The sequence below is a fragment of the Pectinophora gossypiella genome, chromosome 8 (genome assembly GCF_024362695.1).
Source record: "Pectinophora gossypiella chromosome 8, ilPecGoss1.1, whole genome shotgun sequence".
Classification (NCBI taxonomy): Eukaryota; Metazoa; Arthropoda; class Insecta; order Lepidoptera; family Gelechiidae; genus Pectinophora; species Pectinophora gossypiella.
The window spans coordinates 13686190-13709594 of record NC_065411.1 but is presented as its reverse complement, the minus strand read 5'-3'; the positions used below and the strand labels follow the sequence as shown (position 1 = coordinate 13709594).

The window sequence follows — 23405 nt, the reverse complement described above, 5'->3', positions numbered from 1 at the left end:
TATACTTGTAGCCATAATAAAACATAAAACAATATAATCATCTATACATATATGTATAATAATAATATAGTTCATCTTTCGAATTGCGATGGACGTATCTTTGACTAGCTAAATTAAGTATTAGTCGTGAGCTATGTTTGTTATGTGTTAAAGGTAAGCAAAACAAACTTTTACACTAACGAATGTACTTATTTAATATTTATCATCAGCATCACGGGATAGAAGAAAGAGGTGGGAAGGGCCAAGTGAGCGCGAAACACGCTCCATACTTAAGCAAAAAGTGCATACTTACTTTTGCAATTCACTCGTCCGCAAACTTTACGACACACTTTTGTTTTTTTTTTTTTGACGTGACTTATTGTAGATTTGCCGCAGATGGCATTAACTACTTGGCCGGACAAATGGGGAGGGCTGAAGGCTCTCATCCGGTACAACGTTTAAGACAACAGGCCTGAGGGTGCCCAGTTGGGCGCGAACCTCGGCTCAGTGCGTCGTCTGAGAGGAAAAATATTTGAAAGAATTAATCGACCCTAGGGGGTCGATAGCGATAAGCGCTGAATGAGGGAACTTTACGACACACGGATCTCCGCGATAGTATATTAAAAAATCGTCTTGTGCATTATAAGTTACAGGGCAAAAAACAAATATCGACTATCATGCACTGAGTTCCCTGCTTATCACAGGAAAGCTAAAAACCTTAGTATGATCGGCTATTTATCAAACAAATAATTTTGTATGCAATATCTTAATAAAGTAAAGATAGAATTGCAGTTTATATAAAATATACATGGAATTTGAGAAGCAGTAGAGCTGTCGTAGTTATTTCTTTACAGGAGTAGTAGTAAAAGAGAGTGGGGTCGAACCGGCGACAGGGCCAGGGGTCTCATACAAAATGCGCGTTATGGCCTTTCCAAACTTCTTTTATTCCGTCATCATCATCATCTTCCTAGCGTTCTGTCGTTTTCACAGGGTCCGGTTTTTTACAGAAGCGATTTCCTTATACATAATTACATAAAAATGTGCGTATTGCTTAACAAATCGTCACTATACGGCTTTGTAGTATATTTTCGCTGACACGTCGCAGTCTTCGACTGTTATTGTCTGAAAAGGAAAAAAACAGTTTTTCTTTACAGGAGCAACTATAGGAAAAGAAGGATTTATATCGTTCATGTTCTCCGTGGTCCAGTGGTTGACCGTTAGGTTTACGATCCGGAGGTCCCGGGTTCGAATCCCGGTGGGGAAATATCAAAAAAATTACTTTGTGATCCCTAGTTTGGTTAGGACACTACAGGCTGATCATCTGATTGTCCGAAAGTAAGATGATCCGTGCTTCGGCAGGTACGTTAAGCTGTTGGTCCCGGTTACTACTTACTGATGTAAGTAAGTAGTCGTTACATGAGTAATGTTAGGGTGTTGTACATTGCGGAGTGTGTGATCACGAATATTTTGCAGTTTCATATTAGCTAAGTAATGAACTCCAAATTGTCGTTGTAATTTACAATTGTAAGTTTTATTAAACAGGACCCAGCTCGCGACGTATGAGTTGTTCATAAACTAAGTACAGTTTTCACTAACACAGTTGGCTAGACCATTACAGACGGCGATACGGCTCACCACCTATCTCGTTTGTCTAACAGAAAGCTCTCAGTGAGGTGTGGGTACTTAGTTCATCTTGTGATGGATGTATTTCTGACTATTCCAATTGGGTCGTGCACTAGGTTTAAGATAAATAATAATAATAATAAAAAAAACACTTAAAAATAAAAAAAAAAAATTATGAAAAAAATATTATTTATTTTGATAAATTATGAAATTGTGATTACTAAATAAAGACAGATCTAAAACTAATGAAAAACATTTTCTTTTTTCTATTTAACTTATTTGTGAATTTTAATCAAGAAAAACGTAATAATAAGTCATTAAACTTTTTATCACGTTTTCTATGACGTCACAGTGTGCTTTTTAATACAAATTCCATAGTAATTTCGTGTTTTGACGTTTAGTAAAATGTAGCTGATTTGACTAGTTGGAAGCTAGCCTATTAGAGGATATCCTAGTCGTGAGCTTATGTTATAGATTAGTTATAGATTATTGGGGATCCTGTAGACTTACCAATACACAATCGTCTCCATTAAACTCCCTCCTGAAGTGGGAGACCTTCCCTCCAGGCTGCCGGACCGTCTGACTCAACACGTTGTCGCTCTCCAAACAATATGTCACCTTTACCTGAAGGACTCAATAATGGGTAAGTTACTAAATATATATTCTAGAAAAAAAGAGCAGTTCGCGCTATTTATAAGCTGCGTTGTCGGGACTCTTTGAGGGAGCTGTTTAAAGAAATAAATATACTGACGGTCGCAAGTCAATATATATATGAAAACATTATGTATGTACGTAAAAACTTATCTCTCCTTCCGAGAAACTGTGAAAGGCATACTTACAATACAAGAAATAAACATAAAATTGCTATTCAAAATTCTAGATTAAGTAAATTAAATTCATCTTTTTTGGGGTTATGTATACGTTTTTACAATAAAATACCAGATAATATTTTAAATTTGTCAGAAAATAAATTTAAAGCTCACGTGAAGCTTACTTTATGTAAAAAAGCTTATTATAAGATTAATGACTACCTAAATGATAAAAATGTCTGGTATTGAATGTGTTCCTCTAGTTATTAAATAACTTGTAATGTATATCCTCATTGGTTTTTAAAAGATGTGTTGCTGTTGCAGTTTCTTGTCATTTCTTCTCCTCAGCCATAACACCTTGCGAAATGACGTAAATTCAAAAATGTTACATTGACCTTCAACAAGTTTATCCATGATAATTACGTTGAATAAATGATTCTGATTTCTGATTTCTGAGTGGTAAAGATGGGATTACGATTATTGACAATACACTGTGTACTTGTTCGGGGTGTAAGTGACATCGTAACGAATACTGAGAGGGATGATTCAGATGATTATTCTGAGTTAATAAAAATTATTTCCATCGCAAAAGTATAGAATTTAAAATACTTGAAAATTCCACTTGATATTTCTTGGCTCTCGGAGCCATTGTTTCTGTTTCTATCCGCGTGGAAATTGATATTTTTTAACCTGTATTGGGCTGGATTTCCTTTCGCGGGTTGGAAGGTCAGACAGACAGTCGCCTCTGTTAAAAACAGCACCTGGCAAATCTTTAGGTTAGGTAAGCGGACACTGTCAAAAACGGTATAATGGTGATGATATATTTTTTTTCCTCGCAACGCAAATGTGTTGAGCAAACGTCGTATGGTATGCTGGAGCATTGGTCATAAACTCTCAGCTCCATTATGCTCCTGAAATCCAGACTGGACTGTAATGACTAATGACCAACTTAACTCTCTTGTCTATCATTATTGTAGTGTATTGATATTGCTATCCTTGTCTCGGGCGCATACGTCACCTGAATACAGAGCAAGACAAACAGTCAGTCAATGCAGGACGGTCTGCCTGTACAGAGTGATCTTGTGTTGGCGAGCCAAATCATGGCAGTATACAAAAGGTACTCTACGATTATGTCTCCTCACCTTAGTCCCATCTCGTCGCTCCATCTCGTGCTCCTGTCCCAGCTGAAAGCTGCTGTTGATGGCGCGGTCTCCAGCCTGAAGACTGAACTGGAAGGTAGTGTCGTCCACGCGGGTGAAGCAGAATAATGCGTCTGAGTTGAGGAGCTGCTGAGCCTGATTGCTTTGGAGATCTGCAATTATAATATTGAAGATACATTGAAAACAAAATGTAATCATTTCTCCCTGTATTATCGAGCAGATTTGACAGGTCCGGTTTTTTACAGAACCAAAATACTTAATTCCCAAAAGATTGAGCCACGGGCACTCGGTATTAATGCTTCCTTGTTTTTTAAAGTTCATCATAAAAGTTGTTCTTGTAAAACTAAACCCTGAAAAGTACTTGTTGGAAACGGGATTCGAAGGGACTGTCACTCTGTAGGTGTAAAACAGATTATAAATAAAGCGGTTGATCTTTACATCGGATGTTTTCTTTTTAATATAGACGCGGAAATAAAATAACACAATACACGGCGGTAACAATCACTTTTTGAATTTAAATAAAGAATAAGTATATTTTCTTCTATGTTAGGTACTTACCTACTGAATTAAGTATGATGAGTGGTACCTATTATTAGGGGGCTAAAAAGGAAGCTATGAATCTAAAAATCAGTGAGTATTGCTATTTGACATAGGTTACTTATACTTCACACTTATGTTTATTTGCGCAAATGTCAAATTGCAATATTGCTTTTTAGATGATTTGAATGAATTGTTGAATCGTGAGGAAACCCACATTACAAGAAATGCATTTTCGGAGGTATGTGACCTTGGAGGTGTGTGTATAGGGCAGGTTTTCCCTCCGCGGGTTGGGAATGTCAGACAGGCAGTCGCTTCTGTAATAAACCGGACCTGTCAAATCTTCAGGTTAGGTAAGCGGTCTCTGTGAAAAATGGGATAACGCTAGGGAGATAATGATGATGATGAATTGCTTTGTGGTCTTTTTAACCCCCCGGTCATGGGCCGAACCTCTATTCTAATATTGTACTTACTCTGGGAAGCAGTTAATTTATCAAGATTTTCACTCGACACTCTCTTAAAAGTTTTTCCCGAGAATGACATTGTGTTTATTTTGTGACAATTATTTACGATATTTACGTTCAATCATTTCTTTATTGCAAGTGTTTTTGTACTGTGATCTGGTACAAGTAGACATGTCGTTTAATCTATTGATAAGGTGCTAAGACGTCATGAATCATGATAAAAACGTGTTTACTATCTCATGTAAGTAGGTGATAAAAAGACAAATCAGTACCAAAAATAGTAATGTTAAGAAAGTCGTGTGTCGTGGTGCTTATCACTAGATTTACTTATCTTTTAAATCTGTTTTTATTGTGTTGCCTGCTCTATAATATTAGCATAGAATAAGGAATACTACGTATAGAACGGCAACTTTCCGCTCCCCACTAGCGTCTGAGCTAGGTCCACCCCCACCCCCCACCCCTCGAACATAGTTTAGACTTAAACCGTATGGTTTCAGACGTCACACAACAGATGCACGTGTACGATAATGCCAATGTTGCCTTTTGTAGAGTAGAGTCTGTTTAAAACGAGGTTGTTTGTATGAAGTGTCCGGGGTGTGGTATTAGGTAGTTATTTCCGGCCCAGGAGCCAACACCAACCGAGGAATATAAAAAAAAAAACTAAAAAATATATCTACTGTCTCTCTCTACTATGCCTACCAGTTATATCTACTAGTTATATCGAGGTCTTCTACCAATAACCGCACGACGTTTATCTGCGGAAATAGCATTCACTGACTGATTGGTTGAAGCCCTCGATATCATTCGCAACGCGCGCGGTTCGGTTGCTGTGCAGACCCGGCTAAAGAGTGTAGCTAACCACAACACGATGTTCCAATGGATTTTACTTTCATGTTTGGAACAAATTAAGTTAAGTATGTAGGTATTTATTATATTAAAAGAAAGAAAACGTGTTGCAGCCCAGCATTATAAAGTAGCGAGATAATTAGACACTTCGATTGAATGACATTATTGATAAATGTTTAATTATATTTCTTACATAACTTGGTTCTTATTAGAAGTTGTCCAGCCTAATAAAATCAACGCCGGAAGTTCAGTGGGGGTGGGAGGTTTCATCATTCATTGTCATTACCTTACATCATTTACAAAAAAAAAATACATAAGACATGGCTGTATGGCATAGTTCCCTTTGCCTTGCTCTTCGGGGAAAATAAAAAATAATCAGCACTATGGTTTTTGCTTATCGATCGATATGATTGTGATAGATCGACAAGGATGTGGACACAGTGTTACATTATAATCACGTCACATGACGCTAGAGAAAAAAAAACAAGCCACAGACTTTAATCCGATCGAACGTCGCAATCTATTATTACGTATTAACCAGACAAATTATGACACCGTTGACGTGCGAAATAGACAACGTTATTGTATCATAATGTTATCGCCTTGTTGTTACTGCTGCGATTGTCCACTTAATTCATAGGTGTATTTAATTAATTTATCCTTTTCACGGACAGAGATCATGGGTCATAGATGGTTCATAATAGGTAATATGACACCTTGGAATCGGAACGTCATAAGACGTTCTGTCCCTGAACTGTCCAGTGGTTTGAGCGTTAGGCTTACGATCCGGAAGTCCCGGGTTCAAATCACGAAAATCACTTTGTGATCGATTATATGACATTACAGGCTGATCACCTGATTGTCCGAAGGAAAGATGATCCGTGCTTCGGAAGGCACGTTAAGCCTTTGGTCCCTACTTACTGATGTAAGTTAGTAGTCGTTACATGAGCCATATCAGGGGCCTTTGGCGGCTCAATAGTAACCCTGACACCAGGGTTGCTGCATGCTGTTATCATATTTTGTCCGGCCAAGTAGTTAATGCCATCTGCGGCAATCTACAATAAGCCACGTCAAAAAAAAAGCTGTTATCACAAAAATCACTTTGTGTTCCCTAGTTATGTCAAACGTCTCAGGGTGAACACCCGATTGTCCGAAAGTAAGATGAATGTTATATTTGACGTTCTGTGTAGCGGATGCCGGCGTAAATTGTATGTGTATTTATATATTTATTTTAATAGTTTATTGTACACAGGATAACACAGAAACACAATATGACAACAGGAAGGAAGACAATTCTTTTTTCCAATAGGCCTGTGAGAGTGAAATATTAACAAGGAGAGGGCAGATAGCGTGTACAAGCATGCATATACAGGGTGTTAGTGACATCGTAACGAAATCTTTGAGGGATGATTCAGACCATGATTCTGAGTTGATATCAAGTGGATTTTTCCGTCGCAAAAATCATGTATTTTTTTTAGTTTTTTTTTTATATTATTTTCAATTCTATACTTTTTCGATGGAAAATTCCACTTGATATTAACTCAGAATAATTAGCTGAATCATCCCTCTCAGTATTCGTTACGATGTCACTTACACCCTGTACAAGTACATACGGTAGCCATACAAGTAGGCATGGGTGTTAGTGACACCGTAACGAATATTGAGGGGGATGATTCAGACCATGATTCTGAGTTAATAATCAAGTGGAATTTCCTGTCAAAAAATTCATGTTTTTTTTGTGTTTTTTTTAATTATTTTCCTATCCATACTTTTGCGACGGAAAATTCCACTTGATATCAACTCAGAAGCATGGTCTGAATCATCCCTCAAAGTTTTCGTTACGATGTCATTAACACCCTGTATATAAACATTATACACTTATGTTCAATATAAAATTAAAATTAGGTGCACCTAAATTCATAACTTAACAGCTCCGATAAAATAAAAGATAACACAAAAGCCCAAACGTGTGCAAAAAAACGCATTTGCATATCAAATGCAAGAAAGCTCGCTGATAGTCACGACACGTGACGGCGCATAACACCGGCGTAACAGCTTTTGACAGTGGTAATGCAAGCTCTAGTTGCGGAGAGCGCGCGACCTTGCGCCCGCGCCGGGCGGCTTCGGCGGGGGCGCTAAGACGGCCAGCCGCGCCGCACTGTCCGCACTCACGCGCAAACTACCACGCACGGAACGCGCTCACGAAAACAAACGAATAAATCGAACACGAATTTAAAAAGAATATTCCGAATTTAAAAATCAATAATATTTAAATTATAAAAATTAAATATTAGAATACTTTTTAAAGAAGAATGCTAGTTTGATAAGATGTGGGGTTGGTTGTTCGTCGTCGGTGTCGCGACACTAGTCGCGGAGTGTCGCAGCGCGGGCGCAGGCGCGGCGCGGCTTGTGTGCTACTCGGAGCGTCAGACAGATGTCGCGGACTGCACGCACCTCATCTACACGGGGGTGGCCAGAGGAGACAAACTTGACACCCTGCTGAAGGAATATCGCAAGAACAACCCTAGAGTGAAGATTATACTGCGAGTTAGTGAAGTTGATAAGGTAAGTGATGTTTTGAGAGAGTCTTATAACTAACTAAATAGCACGCACTGTTGTTGCAATGCCTACAATTTTGAAAATCTTCTTTCCCTCTTCCCCTCCGTTAATTGGACAGGATACGGAGGCATGCTTCATCGTACGGTCACGAGTACTAATATGTATACGCTATGATACCATATCACATTAACTTTTTTGACAAATTAAACCGTAAGTCTCATTCAATGTCAAATATGATAGTGCGACAGGGTTCTAAAGTGGGTACATGATATTACTCATGAACATAACTGTGCGCTTTGGTAGAGTAGAAACAAAACCCCGATTCAAGTTAGAAAACTTTTCTCAGTAATTAGATAGAGTAGTTTTCTTTCTTTTGTTTTGTAGAACAAGGTAGTTTCCTAATTTTACCCTACCTGGAAATGAACCCTGGACCTCTGGCTAGGCGACCATGGCGTCTAACAATTACACCGTAGAGGTCGTTATAGGCAATTCTCAAGTCAGGAATTGAATCTTCAGCCTTCAACTGCCAAGTAGGGAACATAACAAACGATCTAGGAGGATAATATTTTTTTACCTTAAAAAGGTAACATGATACTTTATAAAATATTCAGGAATTTTAAAATGTCTACAGTCTAGACGGCAACTGGTTTAACTTCACCTCAATACCTAGAAGTTCGTTTTTAAACGTATGAGAGCGTACGACGTTGATGTCTTTTGTATGAGCGCATTGTTGACCATACTAAATGCGCAGGAGTGATAGTTATAATAATTGGGGAGTCAAAATAAATTATGAAATTCTGATTAATACTAAATAAAGATAGATATAAAGGTTACAAAAAAAAATCAGTTTAGGAAAGTGGACCCCGTGAAAAACGGGATAATGCTAGGGGGTGATGATGATCACAGATAAATAATTGATATCATGTAGTTTGTGTAGCAGTATATAAAGCGAAAGTTGATGGTAGGGTTGGGTTACAAAATCACGGGAGCTCCGTGGTTCCTTCGCAATGAAAATCTGCACATTGACCTAGGTCCGCCAACCATTCAAATTCAAATTCAAAAATATCTTTATTCAGTAGGTAACATAGTTACACTTTGAATCGTCAATTTTACATAACGAACGTCTCATCCGCCTAAAACTACTGCAGCTTCTCACAACCTGTATAGCCGGGGAAAAGAAGCTGCAAGAAAAACCTCGGCACAGGGCCCTAGACGTTCTTTAAAAAAATAAAAATAAACATAAAATATTGGTATACATTGCCCAATGGCTCAAATTAGCTTCAAAGCGTTTTTTCGATTCAGCTCCGCACCACCCGAATCCTGGTAGTTGCGGCTTCCGAATACATCCCGCTTAGGGACGGTACTGAAAAGTATCGGCGTCCGAAAGACGTAGGGTAAATGTGGGATAGTTGCCGCACTTTTTGAAATAGGCAAATAAATGATAGAATATGAGTTTTCATAAAAATTAAATGATTATGAAGTGTTGTGTACTTATTAATGAAATAAATAATTAAAGTAATTTAACATTAATAGTTGTATTTTTTTTTGTACAATAGAAATAAAAAAGTATTATAATCGGGGATAGATGCCTAAAGCGTGGGTTAGATGCCATAATAATGATTTGGCTTGTGGGATAGATGCCCTATGCGTATAATTAAAGATTATCTTAGATTTATTTATTATGATTTCATTGACAAAGTACATAAAGTAATACAATACAATACAATACAAATACACTTTATTGCACCAAAATAAAAAGAAATAATTACAAAAAAGTCTCATAAATAAGTACATGGCAAATGGCGGCCTTATCGCTTAAAGTAAGTTTCTTAGTATCTTGTTTCACGAAACGTCTTTTCAGGGTCCTAGCAGGAATTCCATATCGACGAGATATTTCATTCAAGCCGTGCTTATTCTGCCTCATTTCTTCCAAAGCTTCTCTTAGGGCATCTTCCGTCTATTCTCCCCGAGGGCTTACCCCTACTTTGCGCACGTGCTTGCGAGGCATATCTAAAATATAAAAAATCGATTAAAGTTTAATATATTTAATGAAATGCCTCAAAGGGCATCTATACTCACAAAAAACTAGGCATCTATCCTTTTTCGAGGGGATAGACGCCGCGCAAAATATTGTGTACTTCAATGATAAAAAATACGTAAATAATAAACAAAATCTTTTATTTAAGATATCTACAATTAAATAAAACAAAAATATAGACACTTACCTCATAAAATCAAAAGTTGCGAACTTATCAATATTTCAGACGAACCAAATTCACGAATTAATTACCGCAAAAAATGTTCATTGTCTCACAACTCGCAACACGTCCATTCCAGCTAAGTTTGTGGCACTGCCTGAAGGACGGGCGGGGGTAGGGTTACGTTAAAACAAAACACAACGGGTCTAATGTTTATACATGTCGCTATGTGTTTACTGAGGCAACTATCCCACTGAGGCGTCTATCCCACATTTACCCTAATATACGATCCCAACCCGATTAAGCCTATACCAAATTCGCGAGTGACGAACGCTCTTGCCAAGTAATTACGACCACACGAGTAACAGAAACAAGTCCCATACATTACACGCGGCCTTCAAAACGGGTTTAACTTAAAAAAGTAACATACTAACAACACGGGAAGGCCCAGATACAGTAACCTATTGAGTTGTTGCCTCACCGCACAAGTTCCAAGAACATGTCTGTCCACGTTATGTAACCGTAACTTCTGTTCAACTGCGAGCACACCCCGGACACTTTATATATATATATATACTATGGGTGACTATGTGGTTGAGGAGTTCGGTGGCGCAGCGGTAAACGCGCTCGGTCTGCGATTGTTGAAGTTAAGCAACTTTCGCAAAGGCCGGTCATAGGATGGGTGACCACAAAAAAAAAGTTTTCATCTCAAGCTCCTCCGTGCTTCGGAAGCCACGTTAAGCCGTTGGTCCCGCGTGCATTAGCAGTCGTTAATAACCATCAACCCGCACTGGGCCCGCGTGATGGTTTAAGGCCCGATCTCCCTAATCATCCATAGGGAAGGCCCGTGCCCCAGCAGTGGGGACGTAAATGGGCTGGTTGAACAATTCCAAAAAAAGCAAAACGGATGTTCGTCGAAATGATCATAAGGTGGTGGTGGACGCCCGGAGATACAAGGGCCTCACCAGAACAAGTCGCGGCGAGAACCACGACGTTGGTATTATGTGGAAGTCGTTTTTTAGTAGTATTATGGCTGCCTACCCGATTAGGGATCACGGGTATGAGTAGGTACGTAATGAGCAATAAGAACGCCAAAAGCATTCAAATCTTTTCTGTGTAAGTATGTTTAATTGTCTCTAATTTTATTATACTTAATAATACAATTTGTCATATAATCAGAAACATACGTAACTTCGTCACGTCCAACTAGGCGTTTAAGTGTTCTTAATCTGACCTGGTCCAAACGAACCCATTACACTGGCATTGCCCCGTTGCACAGCCACTGACAGGCGTTGGACCAGGTAAGACGCAGACCTAGGGTCACCCCCTCTGACTTTGAGTCTCCGGCCGATCTCCCTGATCAATTCCCTCGCCTCGCTACCCCAAGGACCTGCAGTCTCAAAAGCCACGGGCACAAACATGTATGCAGTTTTCAGTTAGTGCAGTTCTCAAGTGTTTTGTACAATAAAGAATATTTATATCTGTATGTATTTAGGGCGTGTATGTATGTTGTCAGAGCCATACAAAGGTGGTCTCCCAACGAAACTAATTGTAGTTGTCAGTTTCCGACCTGTCCATGGCAATGAGGTTGACTCTGGTTATTTAACAGGCGGAGATAATGTGTGTCGTGTCGTAAAAACGATAGCCAAGTTCTTGTTTAGTTGAAGTTGATTTATAAAGTTGGATATTATACATACATACATAAACACACGCCTATTTCCCACCGGGGTAAGCAGAGACTATGGAATTCCATTTGCTTCGATCCTGACATACTTCTCTTGCTTCCTCCACATTCATCAATCGTTTCATACACGCACGCCGGTTCAGAGTAAATAACCGTATTAGTATTAGTTTATGAGTTTAGAACTAATTTAGATGTTTAAAAAGACCCCTTTAAATTAAAATAAAAAGTTGTTACTATAAATGAGTTCATAGATCATAACCTTTCTGTCATATTTCGTCACTTGAGCCCGGAGTCAGTAGTGAGCCAGAGTAGTGCTCCCCATTTTTCAGAGGCAAAATATTCAATAAGTCATGTCAAAAAAAAACCAACACAAGAATCCTCAACAGTAAAATGATCATCATCAATCCAGCTGTGGCCTCATCCAGGCCTCTTCCATTTTGCACCACCCTCTCCGGTCCTTTTTTTTTACGAGGAGAAATCCATCATGGATACCCAGCCGCCCGGGGAAAGCGACTGGGTTATGTGAGACTCACTAAAACTCCTCGGTGTTCCACTCCGTTCGCCAATTGGCGGGTGTCCGGGGACGTTGGCACACTCTTCCGTGCACCCGTCGGCGCCGTCCGATTCGGACTCTCCCTGGGTTCAGGATGGGAGGAGCAGTCCATCCTGATCTCCGATATTATGTGATCTGCCGGGAACACACGGCAGACCACAGCCTCCACAGCCCTTGATGGATTGAGCGACGGGATTTCCCCGCTCCCGTCGCCGAAGGGCTAACCGGGCAAGAGTTGGCGAGCAAATACCCCCCTTCTCCGCCCAGTTCTTCTGCGTCGGATAGGAGCAGAGAGGGGGTCGTCCTCTCTTGTCCGCTCTGCTGCCTCCATCTGCGCCACCACGTCCTCGCAGAAGGAGACCATCGCGTCCCAGGCTCTCTTGCTGCCAACCATGGCCATGACCACAGCTGGTAGCGAGAGGTCGCCTCCAACCTCTGTGACGAGCGCTGCTCGTTGTTGCGCCCACCCTGGACAGACCCCCAGCGTGTGGTCGGCTGTGTCGTCACTGCAGGCGCAGTGGTGACATACTGCCAAGGGCTCCCTGCCGACCCTCTCCGGTCCTATACTAACCTAATTCACAACTTTCCCGCCGTTGCAACGATATTATCCGACAACCGGGCCGCTGGCCAACAGTAAGATAAATACTTTAATAAATAGAACTTGTCCCGTCCTCTACCGATCACATCAGAACGAATGCGTCTGCGCCGCTGCGTAAGGAAAGTTCCTCCAACCAGTGCTAATTGACTTCTTTGTTCCATCACACATGCTAATTAGCCACGATACTTACAATACCTTGGATGACCAGCACGTACTTATGACGTCATTATGTTGCGGCAATTAGTCCAGAAATGCATACGAATGGCAGGAGATAAAGGGAAATTTTGGGAAAGTTTGCGTAGTTTTCTTATCGGTATTGGGAGTTAAGGGATACTTTGTATTCTATAGAAGTTCATAAGAACAGACAGTCGTTTATACTGGGTCCAGCGGGCTAAGCACCGTAAGCGTGCAACTCTTTCTCGCCTCGACATACGTCCCCCATCACTCTCTCACTGTACCGCAAAGAAAGAGACAGATGTTATCTTATTGAAATATAATCAATAATTGTACTAAACTGGTCGTTCTATTTAATAATACATAGAAGATTCTTAGGTAGGTACTACGGTGTATTCTTGCCAGGCTACAAAAAGTACTTATACTTACTTATTATGTGACTTACTCTGAGCTAGTACCTACTACAATAATTCGACCATCGCATTATCTGCAAACAAAAAACATCCTTGACATTTGCCTTTGTCAAAACAGTAATGATACCTTACTCACCTATGGCGTATTACTGTCGTGCGAGGCATTCATACATGGTGGAAGGCAAAACAAATCCTTTGTTATGATGTCCATCATGTTAGAGAAGTTTCTTAGTCGAGTTTGGTATGCTCTGTATGACAAAACGCCTTCCATGTATTTCCTTTACGACACTCCCATTAGGTACATACAGCAAATAAATATCTGACATATTAATTTATTAAATTCCCAATTTATTATTATTTTAAAAGTGAATGGATTCTTTACAAGAAACTGTCCGAAAAGCATCATTATTTTTCTTAAAACGCCAAATATCTCAAAAAGAAAAATATTTTTAACTTTTTTATTATTTGGTCTCCAAAACAATTTTTTTAACAGAATAATGTCTGTTTTTTTGTAAAGAGATTTTAATCCGATTTTAGTTCCAAGTGTTGTAAAGAGACATCAATTGCGTAACGTACCTATAAATAACTTGTTCTGTTTCTTATGAAATACTTACAATGTGTAACATTTATTTATTGTGATCCAATTCTCTCACGGTAACGGATATCATACGTAGGTATAGTGTGGTCAATGTTAGTTTTTTTGTTCCAATATAGATCTTATCTCATTCAGATACTCAATGTATATTCTGATACTAATGATGCTTGGGTTTTTCTTTTATAGTGTGCACTGCATTTATTTACCTTTATATTATAACCACCTCCGAACAACCTCCGTGGTCTAGTGGTTAGAGCTTTAGGCTCACGATCTGGAGGTCCGGGTTCGATTCCCGATGGGGACATTGTCGAAATCACTTTGTGAGACTGTCCTTTGTTTGGTAAGGACTTTTCAGGCTTGAATCACCTGATTGCATGTTAAGCCGTTGGTCCCGGCTATTAGCCGTAAAACACCTCCACCAACCCGCATTGGAGCAGCGTGGTGGAGTATGCTCCATACCCCCTCCGGTTGATTGAGGGTTGCCTGTGCCCAGCAGTGGGACGTGTAGGCTGGTTATATATATATATAACCACACACACACTCACGCACATATACTTATATATAAATAAACTCACGCAACTTGAAGATAACCTGCAACCGCTTTTGAAGTCCCAACGATAGATATGGATTCGATTGATCCGGTCAACATTTTAGGTCACGTCAAAACAAGAGAACCCTACGATGTCAGAAAGATCAGCACAATGGGCTGAGCCCATCACTCATATCCTACACTGGAATATAAGCGCTACAGTCATCAAATAATAGTTAAATCAATGGCTCTGCTCTGCCTACCGTTTAAGTGAAACAATGTTTAAGTATAGTTTACATACACCCACTTACCTACCTACGTCCATTGCGACCTCCATCGCAAGTTCGCATTCGCACTATACTTTCCTCAAGTCAATGATTCGCGCGCAATTTCGCAGTTCCAGTGAAAACGAACAGGTGTGAATTGAAGTTACGCCATATTGTTCTCGTTTTAAATGTTGTTCTTTATATGGACTGGACATTAGCGAAAATTGAGCCAGTCTGCTTTTCAATTTCATCATCTATGCCTTTGATGTAAGACAAAAGTTTCCCAGATAGGACCATGCCAGCTTTTATTTATTAGGCGTAGAGATAGCCAAAACCCTTGGCAAAACGGGGACAAGTTCTTACCAGTGGATTGCAAATGGATCGCAACAGGTGGTTAAGGTGGTTGATTCAGAATGACGTCACCACTGGTTCCCACGGTTGCGTCCTTGCACAACCTCCCGCGACAGCCAGTCCATTAATGGTTTACAATTATCATAACTGAATTTCTATTAATGGCCTATCAAATTCTGCGTAAAGAGAATTTTATGTTAAACAGATCTATCTTGAGTAATTTCTTCGATTTTTTAGTTTCACAAACTGGACTATAGTTTCGAAATGTAACGGCTACCGCTACATAATAAATTCCAATATAATTTTATACGTCCTACTAATAAACTATATCCTTGAAGATGACGTTCCAACCCGCGAAGGGAAATCCAGCTCATACAGGTTAGGTCTATACAGGTTAGGTCTATACAGGTTAGGTCACATACCTCCGAAAATGCATTTCATTTCCTCACGATGTTTTTTTCCTTCACCGCTGACCATGTAATAATCATATATGATCCAAACATGAATTCGAAAACAAATTCGACAATCTTTGGTTTAGGCCTGTGCTGGATTCGAATCTACGACCTAAAAGTGAGAGGCAAGCGTTCTACCAACTGGGCTACGGCTCCATACCGCCGTTGAAATATTTAGCATTCTCTTTAGCTAAATAACGATCACATAACGGATATAAACTTACTTGTTAAACATCGTTAGATTTTTGTTATAAAAAGTAACGATTACCTATCCGTTAACAGTTAGTTATTTGTTATTGTCGTTATATAATCTGTGAACTTAGTTATTTTTATAATGGAGTGGTGAGGTATTATTTCCTATCTTTCAATCCCAATTACTCACTTTCGCTTTTGATAACAATCTGCTCGTTTACAACAATTATTGGATCCACTCTTGTGCAGGTTGTTATGGATACTCTACTCTACATTTTGTGTTTTTTGTTACTGGTATTGTAAAATACAAAAATGTATATAAAATCTTTAAGAAGTGCCAACATACAGGGTGTTAGTGACATCGTACCGAATACCGAGGGGGATTATTGAGGTCATGATTCTGAATTAATATCAAGTGAAATTTTCCATCACAATAGTTCGTTGCGGTGTCAATTGCATCCTATATTTGTGAAATTATTAACTGTATTTTAATTGTACTCTATAGATAGGGTAGGTTATAGAAGTGAACTGTAGCATAAGGCGGCGATCGCAGTCAGCAGCAGTCGACTAAATTGTCTGTATTTTTTCACCAATTAGGAGGGATCCTAATTGGTAATACAATTATTTAATTTTAACTATAATATTCTGAAAGCCGCCTCCGTGGTCTAGTGGTTAGAGCGTTAGGCTCACGATCTGGAGGTCCGGGTTCGATTCCCGATGGGGACATTGTCGAAATCACTTTGTGAGACTGTCCTTTGTTTGGAAAAGTAAGATGATTCCGTGATTCGGAGGGCACGTTAAGCCGTTGGTCCCGTCTATTACCCGTAAAAACACCTCCACCAACCCACATTGGAGATATGCTCCATACCCCCTCCGGTTGATTGAGGACAGGCCTGTGCTCAGCAGTGGGACGTATATAGGCTGTTTATGTTATGTATGTATGTATTCTGAAAGCCACAACGTCTGACTCCTAGCACAGAGCCACAGAGTACTTAAAAAAAAAAAACAAAAAAATGTAAGATGGCGGCTCGATCAAATATTGCAATTCGATTTATGTGTCATAAATTTAACAAATTATACTAATCACTATTTTATGTTCGCGTGGTTCTGTACTATCGCCTACTAACAACCGCTCCCGCGACCGCTTCTAATATGAATGTGGCTTTAATTCTTTGTCAGATTCAGATTGTAGGCGAGTTCGTATGGCGTAATACAAGTAATGGCCACCGCCTACCTTGCCGGGGATAGTCGTACAAACACTTGATTGATTTAGTTAATAAGGGACTGTAAGATTGAGTAGATAGAGTTGCTACGTTGTCTCGACACTCAGTTTCTGGTCAACTTCCTTATTATAAGAAAGTTAGTAATTATCCTGTCCTTCTTCCTAACGTTAGGGCGTTTGAAAATACATAGCTTACTACCTAGTTGAGTAGTTGTAGTTGGGGCCTTTGGCGGCTCAATAATAACCCTGACACCAGGGTTGCTGAGGTTGGTAATCCACCTCACAACCCACAGAAGAAGATCTAGTTGACTACCAGAGGAGTTAAAAGGCCACATCGAAACAATTCATCTAAAAAAGTAATATTTCAATTTGACATTTGCGCATATAAAAGTAAGTGCGCAATGCAAACAAATGTCAAATAATAATATTGCTTTCTTAGATGAAATGCATCGATGTGGCCATTTTAACCCCCTAGGTCTTCAGCAAACGAGAAAGTGTTTTTTGGCTCACATATCCTCCGGTTGATTGGTAGATGAGAACAGGGGCCTGTTTAATAAAACTTACAATTGTAAATTACAATGAAAATTTGATGTACATTGCGGAGTGTGTGTTCACGAATATTTTGCAGTTTCATATTAGCTACGTAATGAACACCAAATTGTCGTTGTAATTTACAATTGTAAGTTTTATTAAACAGGCGCCTGGGGGTTAAAAACCAATTCACCCAAAGAACAGTACTGCTATTCGACATTAAGTAGCCACAATGGCAACAAAATTTGTTGACATTGAGCCCATACTTTTATTTTATTAAAAAAGCAATATAGCAAATGTCAAATTGCAATATTGGTATTTTGGGTGAATTGGTTTAATGTGGTGTGGCCTTTTTACACCCCAGCTTAATAATTTAATATGAATAATTTTGTTACTTAACGGCGACATAGTGAGACTTGAGTATTCATGTTCTATTACGATAAATTACATAGATAAGTAAAACGCAACGTGAATAGTTTATAATAATAAACTAACAACTGATAATACGTTCAAAAACAATCATAACCTGTCAAAAGTATAGTAAATCATTACGTTGATATATTCACTAACAAGCTACAAACAACAATAGCAATTCAATACTATCTCAAGCTCAAGTATGATCACAGTCATTCATCAGTCGTGAATGAATCGTCCGATTGTATTGGCCAGGGCCGTATTAAGGCTCTGGGTCATTGAATTTGATAACGACCTCCGTGGTCCAGTGGTTGAGCATCGGGCTCACGGTTCGGAGGTCCTGGGTTCGATTCCCGGTGGAGACATATCACAAAAAATACTCTGTGGTCCTTAGTTTGGTTAGGACATTACAGGATGGCTTCGGCTAATAGCCGGGACCGACGGCTTACGTGCGCTCCGAAGCACAGAATCAACTTATTTTTCTGACAATCAGGTGATTCAAGCCTGTAAAGGCCTTACCAAACAAAGGATAATCTCACAAAGTGATTTCGTCAATGTCCCCATCGGGAATCAAACCCGGACTTCCAGATCGTGAGCCTAACGCTCTAACCACTAGACCACGGAGGCAAAATACGCACGGCACGGGGGCACGGTGAAAAATTTAGTTATAAACTATTTTATTCAACTTTATAATCACAATACCACCGAATAAGACGCTTCAAACTTGAGAACTACGCTCTTGGCCCTCTCAAAAGTAACTTCGCGGCGCCACAACATAACTTAATCCGGCCCTGGCGCCTGTAGAATTGGTGCTCTACCAGTGACCTCGCTCTGACAGCTGAGGTCAAGGTCATTTCTTCGTCATTAGACGCTGCTGTCAGATATGTTTGACGTTTCAATGTGGAATGTCAGCTTGTAATTTGTCAACGGCTACTTTGCGAACTGGTGTGGTTGGAATAATTAGAGCGTTTTGTATCTTGATGGATGCTATTAGATGAGTAATGATTTATATGTATGTTGTCCATTTCGGGATTGATAGAGTAAGGGCGTGGAGTACAAAGAATGCCAAACCCAAGTGTGAAGTCTGATTGAAAGCATGCCTTGTAGAATTTAACCCGTTTTTAGTTTGTAAGCGCCTTTTGAAAATTACACACTAACGTGATTTTCTTCAACAAAATGTTTTAACTTAATTTCATTCCGGGTAAAAAAAAATATTTTCTACCTGCGGGCTTAGCACCGTAAGCGAGCGACTCTTTCTCGCCTCGACATACGTCACCCGTCACTCTCTCACAGTACTGCACAGAAAGAGACAGACGATCTCTGTCGCGGCGAGAAAGAGTCGCGTGCTTACGGTGCTAGGCTTGCTGGTTTGCACGTCTATTGTTAACAAAAATCACATTTGAATACGATTTTTCAAAAAGGCGCTTACGTGGTTTTCACTATGAGCAAAGAATAAGGAATAATACTACGTATAGAATCCCCCTCCATCGAACACAGTTTAGACTTGAATCGTATGGTTTCAGGTCCCCGATACCGACCCCGCCGGCGTGGTCGACGATTTCCCTCATTCAGCGCTTATCGCTATCGACCCACTAGGGTCGATTAATTCTTTCAAATATTTTTCCTCTCAGACGACGCCCTGAGCCGAGGTTCGCGCCCAACTGGGCACCCTCAGGCCTGTCGTCTTAAACGTTGTACCGGGTGAGAGCCTTCAGCGCTCCCCATTTGTCCGGCCAAGTAGTTAATGCCATCTGCGGCAAATCTACAATAAGTCACGTCAAAAAAAAAAAAAAATCGTATGGTGTCGTACGTCACACACACAGATGCGCGTGTACGATATTGTCAATGTGTAGTGTCTGTGTAAAACGAGGTTGTTTGTATGATGTGTCCGGGGTGTGCTATGAGACAACGATATAACTAAATTAATATCGATAATAATAATTTTGAAATTGTCTTCGAAAACTTATTATTTTTTTAGAATAGAGAAAGAAAGATTCAGTCTACCAGTTGTAGTGCCATTACTGCGTCCATGTTGATACTATAATACTTACCTAAGTACTTCTCTATTTTTGTAACACCACATTTAAAGTCGCAGTAAAACATTTATACTTCTAAGAAAGAATGAAAATACTTATTCGACAAAAAATACATATCTACACATTGTTTAATGGTAGTAATTAACCATTGAATTATAAATATTGCCTAAATGGCTGCAGCTCAGCAAAAGCCATAACCTAGCAGTAGCTAGATTATGGCACAATCTAGCTACTGCTAGGTTATGGCACTGATTATCAGTTGCAGCCGATTTATAAAATAAAAAATAAAAATAAAATAAAAATAGTTTTATTTCTCATAATTGTAACGAAGTTTGTTGTCGAGACTTCCCAGTAAGTAACTAGAGTACTTGTGTTGGGAATGACTCGCAACTCCCCTTTGGTATACATAAGATTTTAAAACATGGCAAATATATAGGTATATAAACACATTAAAAAGAAGAAAAAAAAAAAAAAAAAAAAAAGATTGAATTAAAAGAAAAAGTGTGTGAGAGCAAATGATCTGCGTGGGTGAGTGTGCATGTGTGAGTGCGTGTGTATATGTGTGTGTGTGTGTGTGTGTGTGTGTGTGTGTGTATGTGTGTTTCCCAACAAAATTATTAATAAATAAATAAATAAATGATCTATTATGTAGTCCTAAGTAGGAGATTTTCTACTTCATCGTAGGTTAACGTGTGAAGCCAGTCCGAAACAAGTTTTTTACAAGTATGAAATTGTAGAGGATATATTTGTATTATTCTATTTATTTTATTATATACAAAGGGAGACTGGCAAGCGTATTGACGTTGAGCAAAAGCAGTGCGGACTGTCCTCATAGGAGCCACTTTGTCGTTCCGTCTTTTGCTAAGCAATGTATGGTCATATGGAAGTAACTTGTGACAGTTTAGAGTGAGGTAAAGTATGTATAGTTTGCGGACTGACAAAAGATTACTTAATTGATAAAGATTTATCATCAAAAACAATTGAACAAACAAAAACTGGGCTTCTAAGTCTAAACACATTTTATTCCTACGATGCATACGAAACGGATAAAAAATATATAGATTAATAAAAATAATAATAAAAATTTATTCAGAAAAAACATTAAGTACTTATAACTATTTTCAAACAATCATCTTTAGACAAAGTATTGGTACATAATATTTTAACTGTTATTAAACATTCATACAAGATTAGCTGTAACTCCTGCACTAGGCTAAAGCCCGTATCGCAGAAGTCACGTTCAAACGTTACCATTAGAACATACTATCTTATACTCTGCTTAAACATTATAAAGAAAAAATAATAATAATAATACACTAAATAAGTTGTTAATCGTTACATTTGAATTATAAGCAAAACAAACAATAATATTTGACTTTAAAATAAATGAGATCATTGTTAAAAAGAAGAATCTTATTTGTATGTATGTCTGTGAGTGTATATTTAAATATATGTATTATGTTTATGTGTAATAAAGGGTATGAGTGACTGTGTGTGTGTGTGTGTGTGTGTGTGTGTGTGTGTGTGTGCGTGTGTGCGTGTGTGCGTGTCTGCGGGTGTAATGTAGGTATGTAAGACAGAGTGTTATTTAAGAGTATTTATGCTGTGATCCTTAAAAGATCTTCCGTCTCCTCATAGCTTAGAGATAATAGCCATTTCTTTAATAGAGATAGATAGAGAGCTGCTTATTGGCATTAAAGGCTCTTTCCCTGTTACCTTGGTCGAATATAACTGTCTAGATAAAACTAAATGATCTGGGGCACGTTTAGTAAAAAGAAACAAGTTTCATATACCTAATTCTTTCATCATTATGTGCTAAGCAGAACAGTAACTGCTTGTATCACAGAAGCTGTCAGCTGATTGGGCAACGTTGCCTAAACTGGCTAGAACGAGATTACCAGCAAGGATAGTTGAATGGAAGGTTGGTGGCTGGTCACGCGTGGATTACTGTAATCTGTAATCAGGGTCCTTGACATTGGTGTCATGTTGGTGGGTGGTTCGCGTTCACTTTGTTTCGCTGCTGTTTTTGGAGAAGTACGACATAAACGTCTGTACAGGTGGTTTAAAAGGGCCACATCGAAGCAATTCATCCAAAAAAGCAATGTTGCAATTTGACATTTGCGCATATAAAAGTAAATGCGCATTGCAAACAAATGTCAAATAGCAATGTTGCTTTTCTAGATGAATTGCTTTGATGTGGACTTTTTAATCCCCGGTATACTATTTTTTTTTACTAAGCACCAAACCTAAGCACGAGTAAGTGGTATAAAAACAAAAGCTCCCCGGGCCGAGGTTCGCGCCCAACTGGGTACCCCTCAGGCCTGTTGTCTTAAATTTGTACTGGGTGACAGCCCTCCGCGCTCCCCGTTTGTCCGGCCAAGTAGTTAATGCCACCTGCGGCAAAAGTCACGTCAAAAAAAAAGTTGTTTTCGATTACTAGTGGCACTGTCCACCCCTTTTAGGGATAACGGGCGTGAGTTTATGTATGTATGTAAATCAGTATTATTTCTCTACGTAGATACATATTTTTACGTTAATTGGGGAAACTTATGGACAAACAGACCATACGTGGATGTTCGTTTAGTCAATGTGTCAGCTGGCAACGATAAATTGTCCTTATAATGTCGCAAGCGCAAGTCTCGAGCAGTGTTCGTTCAATGCTCTTAATTCGGAAACCTACATTACATTAAATAAGTATAGGTACTTACTTACTATTATGTTGAAATATAATATATTATACTACCTTTAATATGCGGTCGAAGGATGAACGTGGGTCGATATCCAGCTCATATAATGGGAGAGTAAAATACGAAATAAAAAAATATACTAGCATAACATACTGTTATGTTAAAACTGTGACTAAAACTGTACTGTGAGGAAAAGGAGGGACGATTGACAACTGTTCATTTTAAAATTCTATAAATAGCCATCTCGCTCGTATGTAATCCGTTTGACGTGTGCTGTCAACGTAATTCTGTCGGGGTATTGGCCAATATAAAATTATGGAAGGGTTTTTTACACTTCTGCCGAAAATTGACATGTGTTGCATAAATTTTATGCCTGTCCCTATCCCTTTCGGCGGATAAGAAAATGATAGGTATTTATGACTTAAAAAAAATATGCGGTCGAATTGAGAACCTCCTCCTTTTTTGAAGTCGGTAAAAATAAAATTAGATGGTGTGTACTGCAGGGCTAACACGCGCAATGTGATAAAAATTTA

At 39.1% G+C, this 23405-nt stretch overlaps 2 protein-coding genes across 2 annotated transcripts in view; one reads left to right on the top strand and one right to left on the bottom strand.

The window, feature by feature from the left end:
• Positions 1 to 750: 750 nt before the first annotated feature.
• LOC126369280 (fatty acid-binding protein 2-like) lies at positions 751 to 4750 on the bottom strand. The gene is made up of 4 exons (XM_050013637.1): positions 4582 to 4750; positions 3554 to 3723; positions 2113 to 2226; positions 751 to 1101 (listed from the first exon to the last, which is right to left on the bottom strand). The coding sequence occupies exons 1-4, from the start codon at positions 4649 to 4651 to the stop codon at positions 1045 to 1047; spliced, it is 411 nt and encodes a 136-aa protein (XP_049869594.1). The 5' UTR covers positions 4652 to 4750; the 3' UTR covers positions 751 to 1044.
• A 2880-nt stretch (positions 4751 to 7630) lies between these two features.
• Positions 7631 to 23405, top strand: part of LOC126369292 (uncharacterized) — a 47517-nt gene continuing 31742 nt past the window's right edge. The window contains exon 1 of the mRNA XM_050013650.1: positions 7631 to 7983. Coding sequence (XP_049869607.1) covers positions 7747 to 7983 — 237 coding nt within the window. The 5' untranslated portion in view covers positions 7631 to 7746. The remainder of the gene's footprint in view (positions 7984 to 23405) is intronic.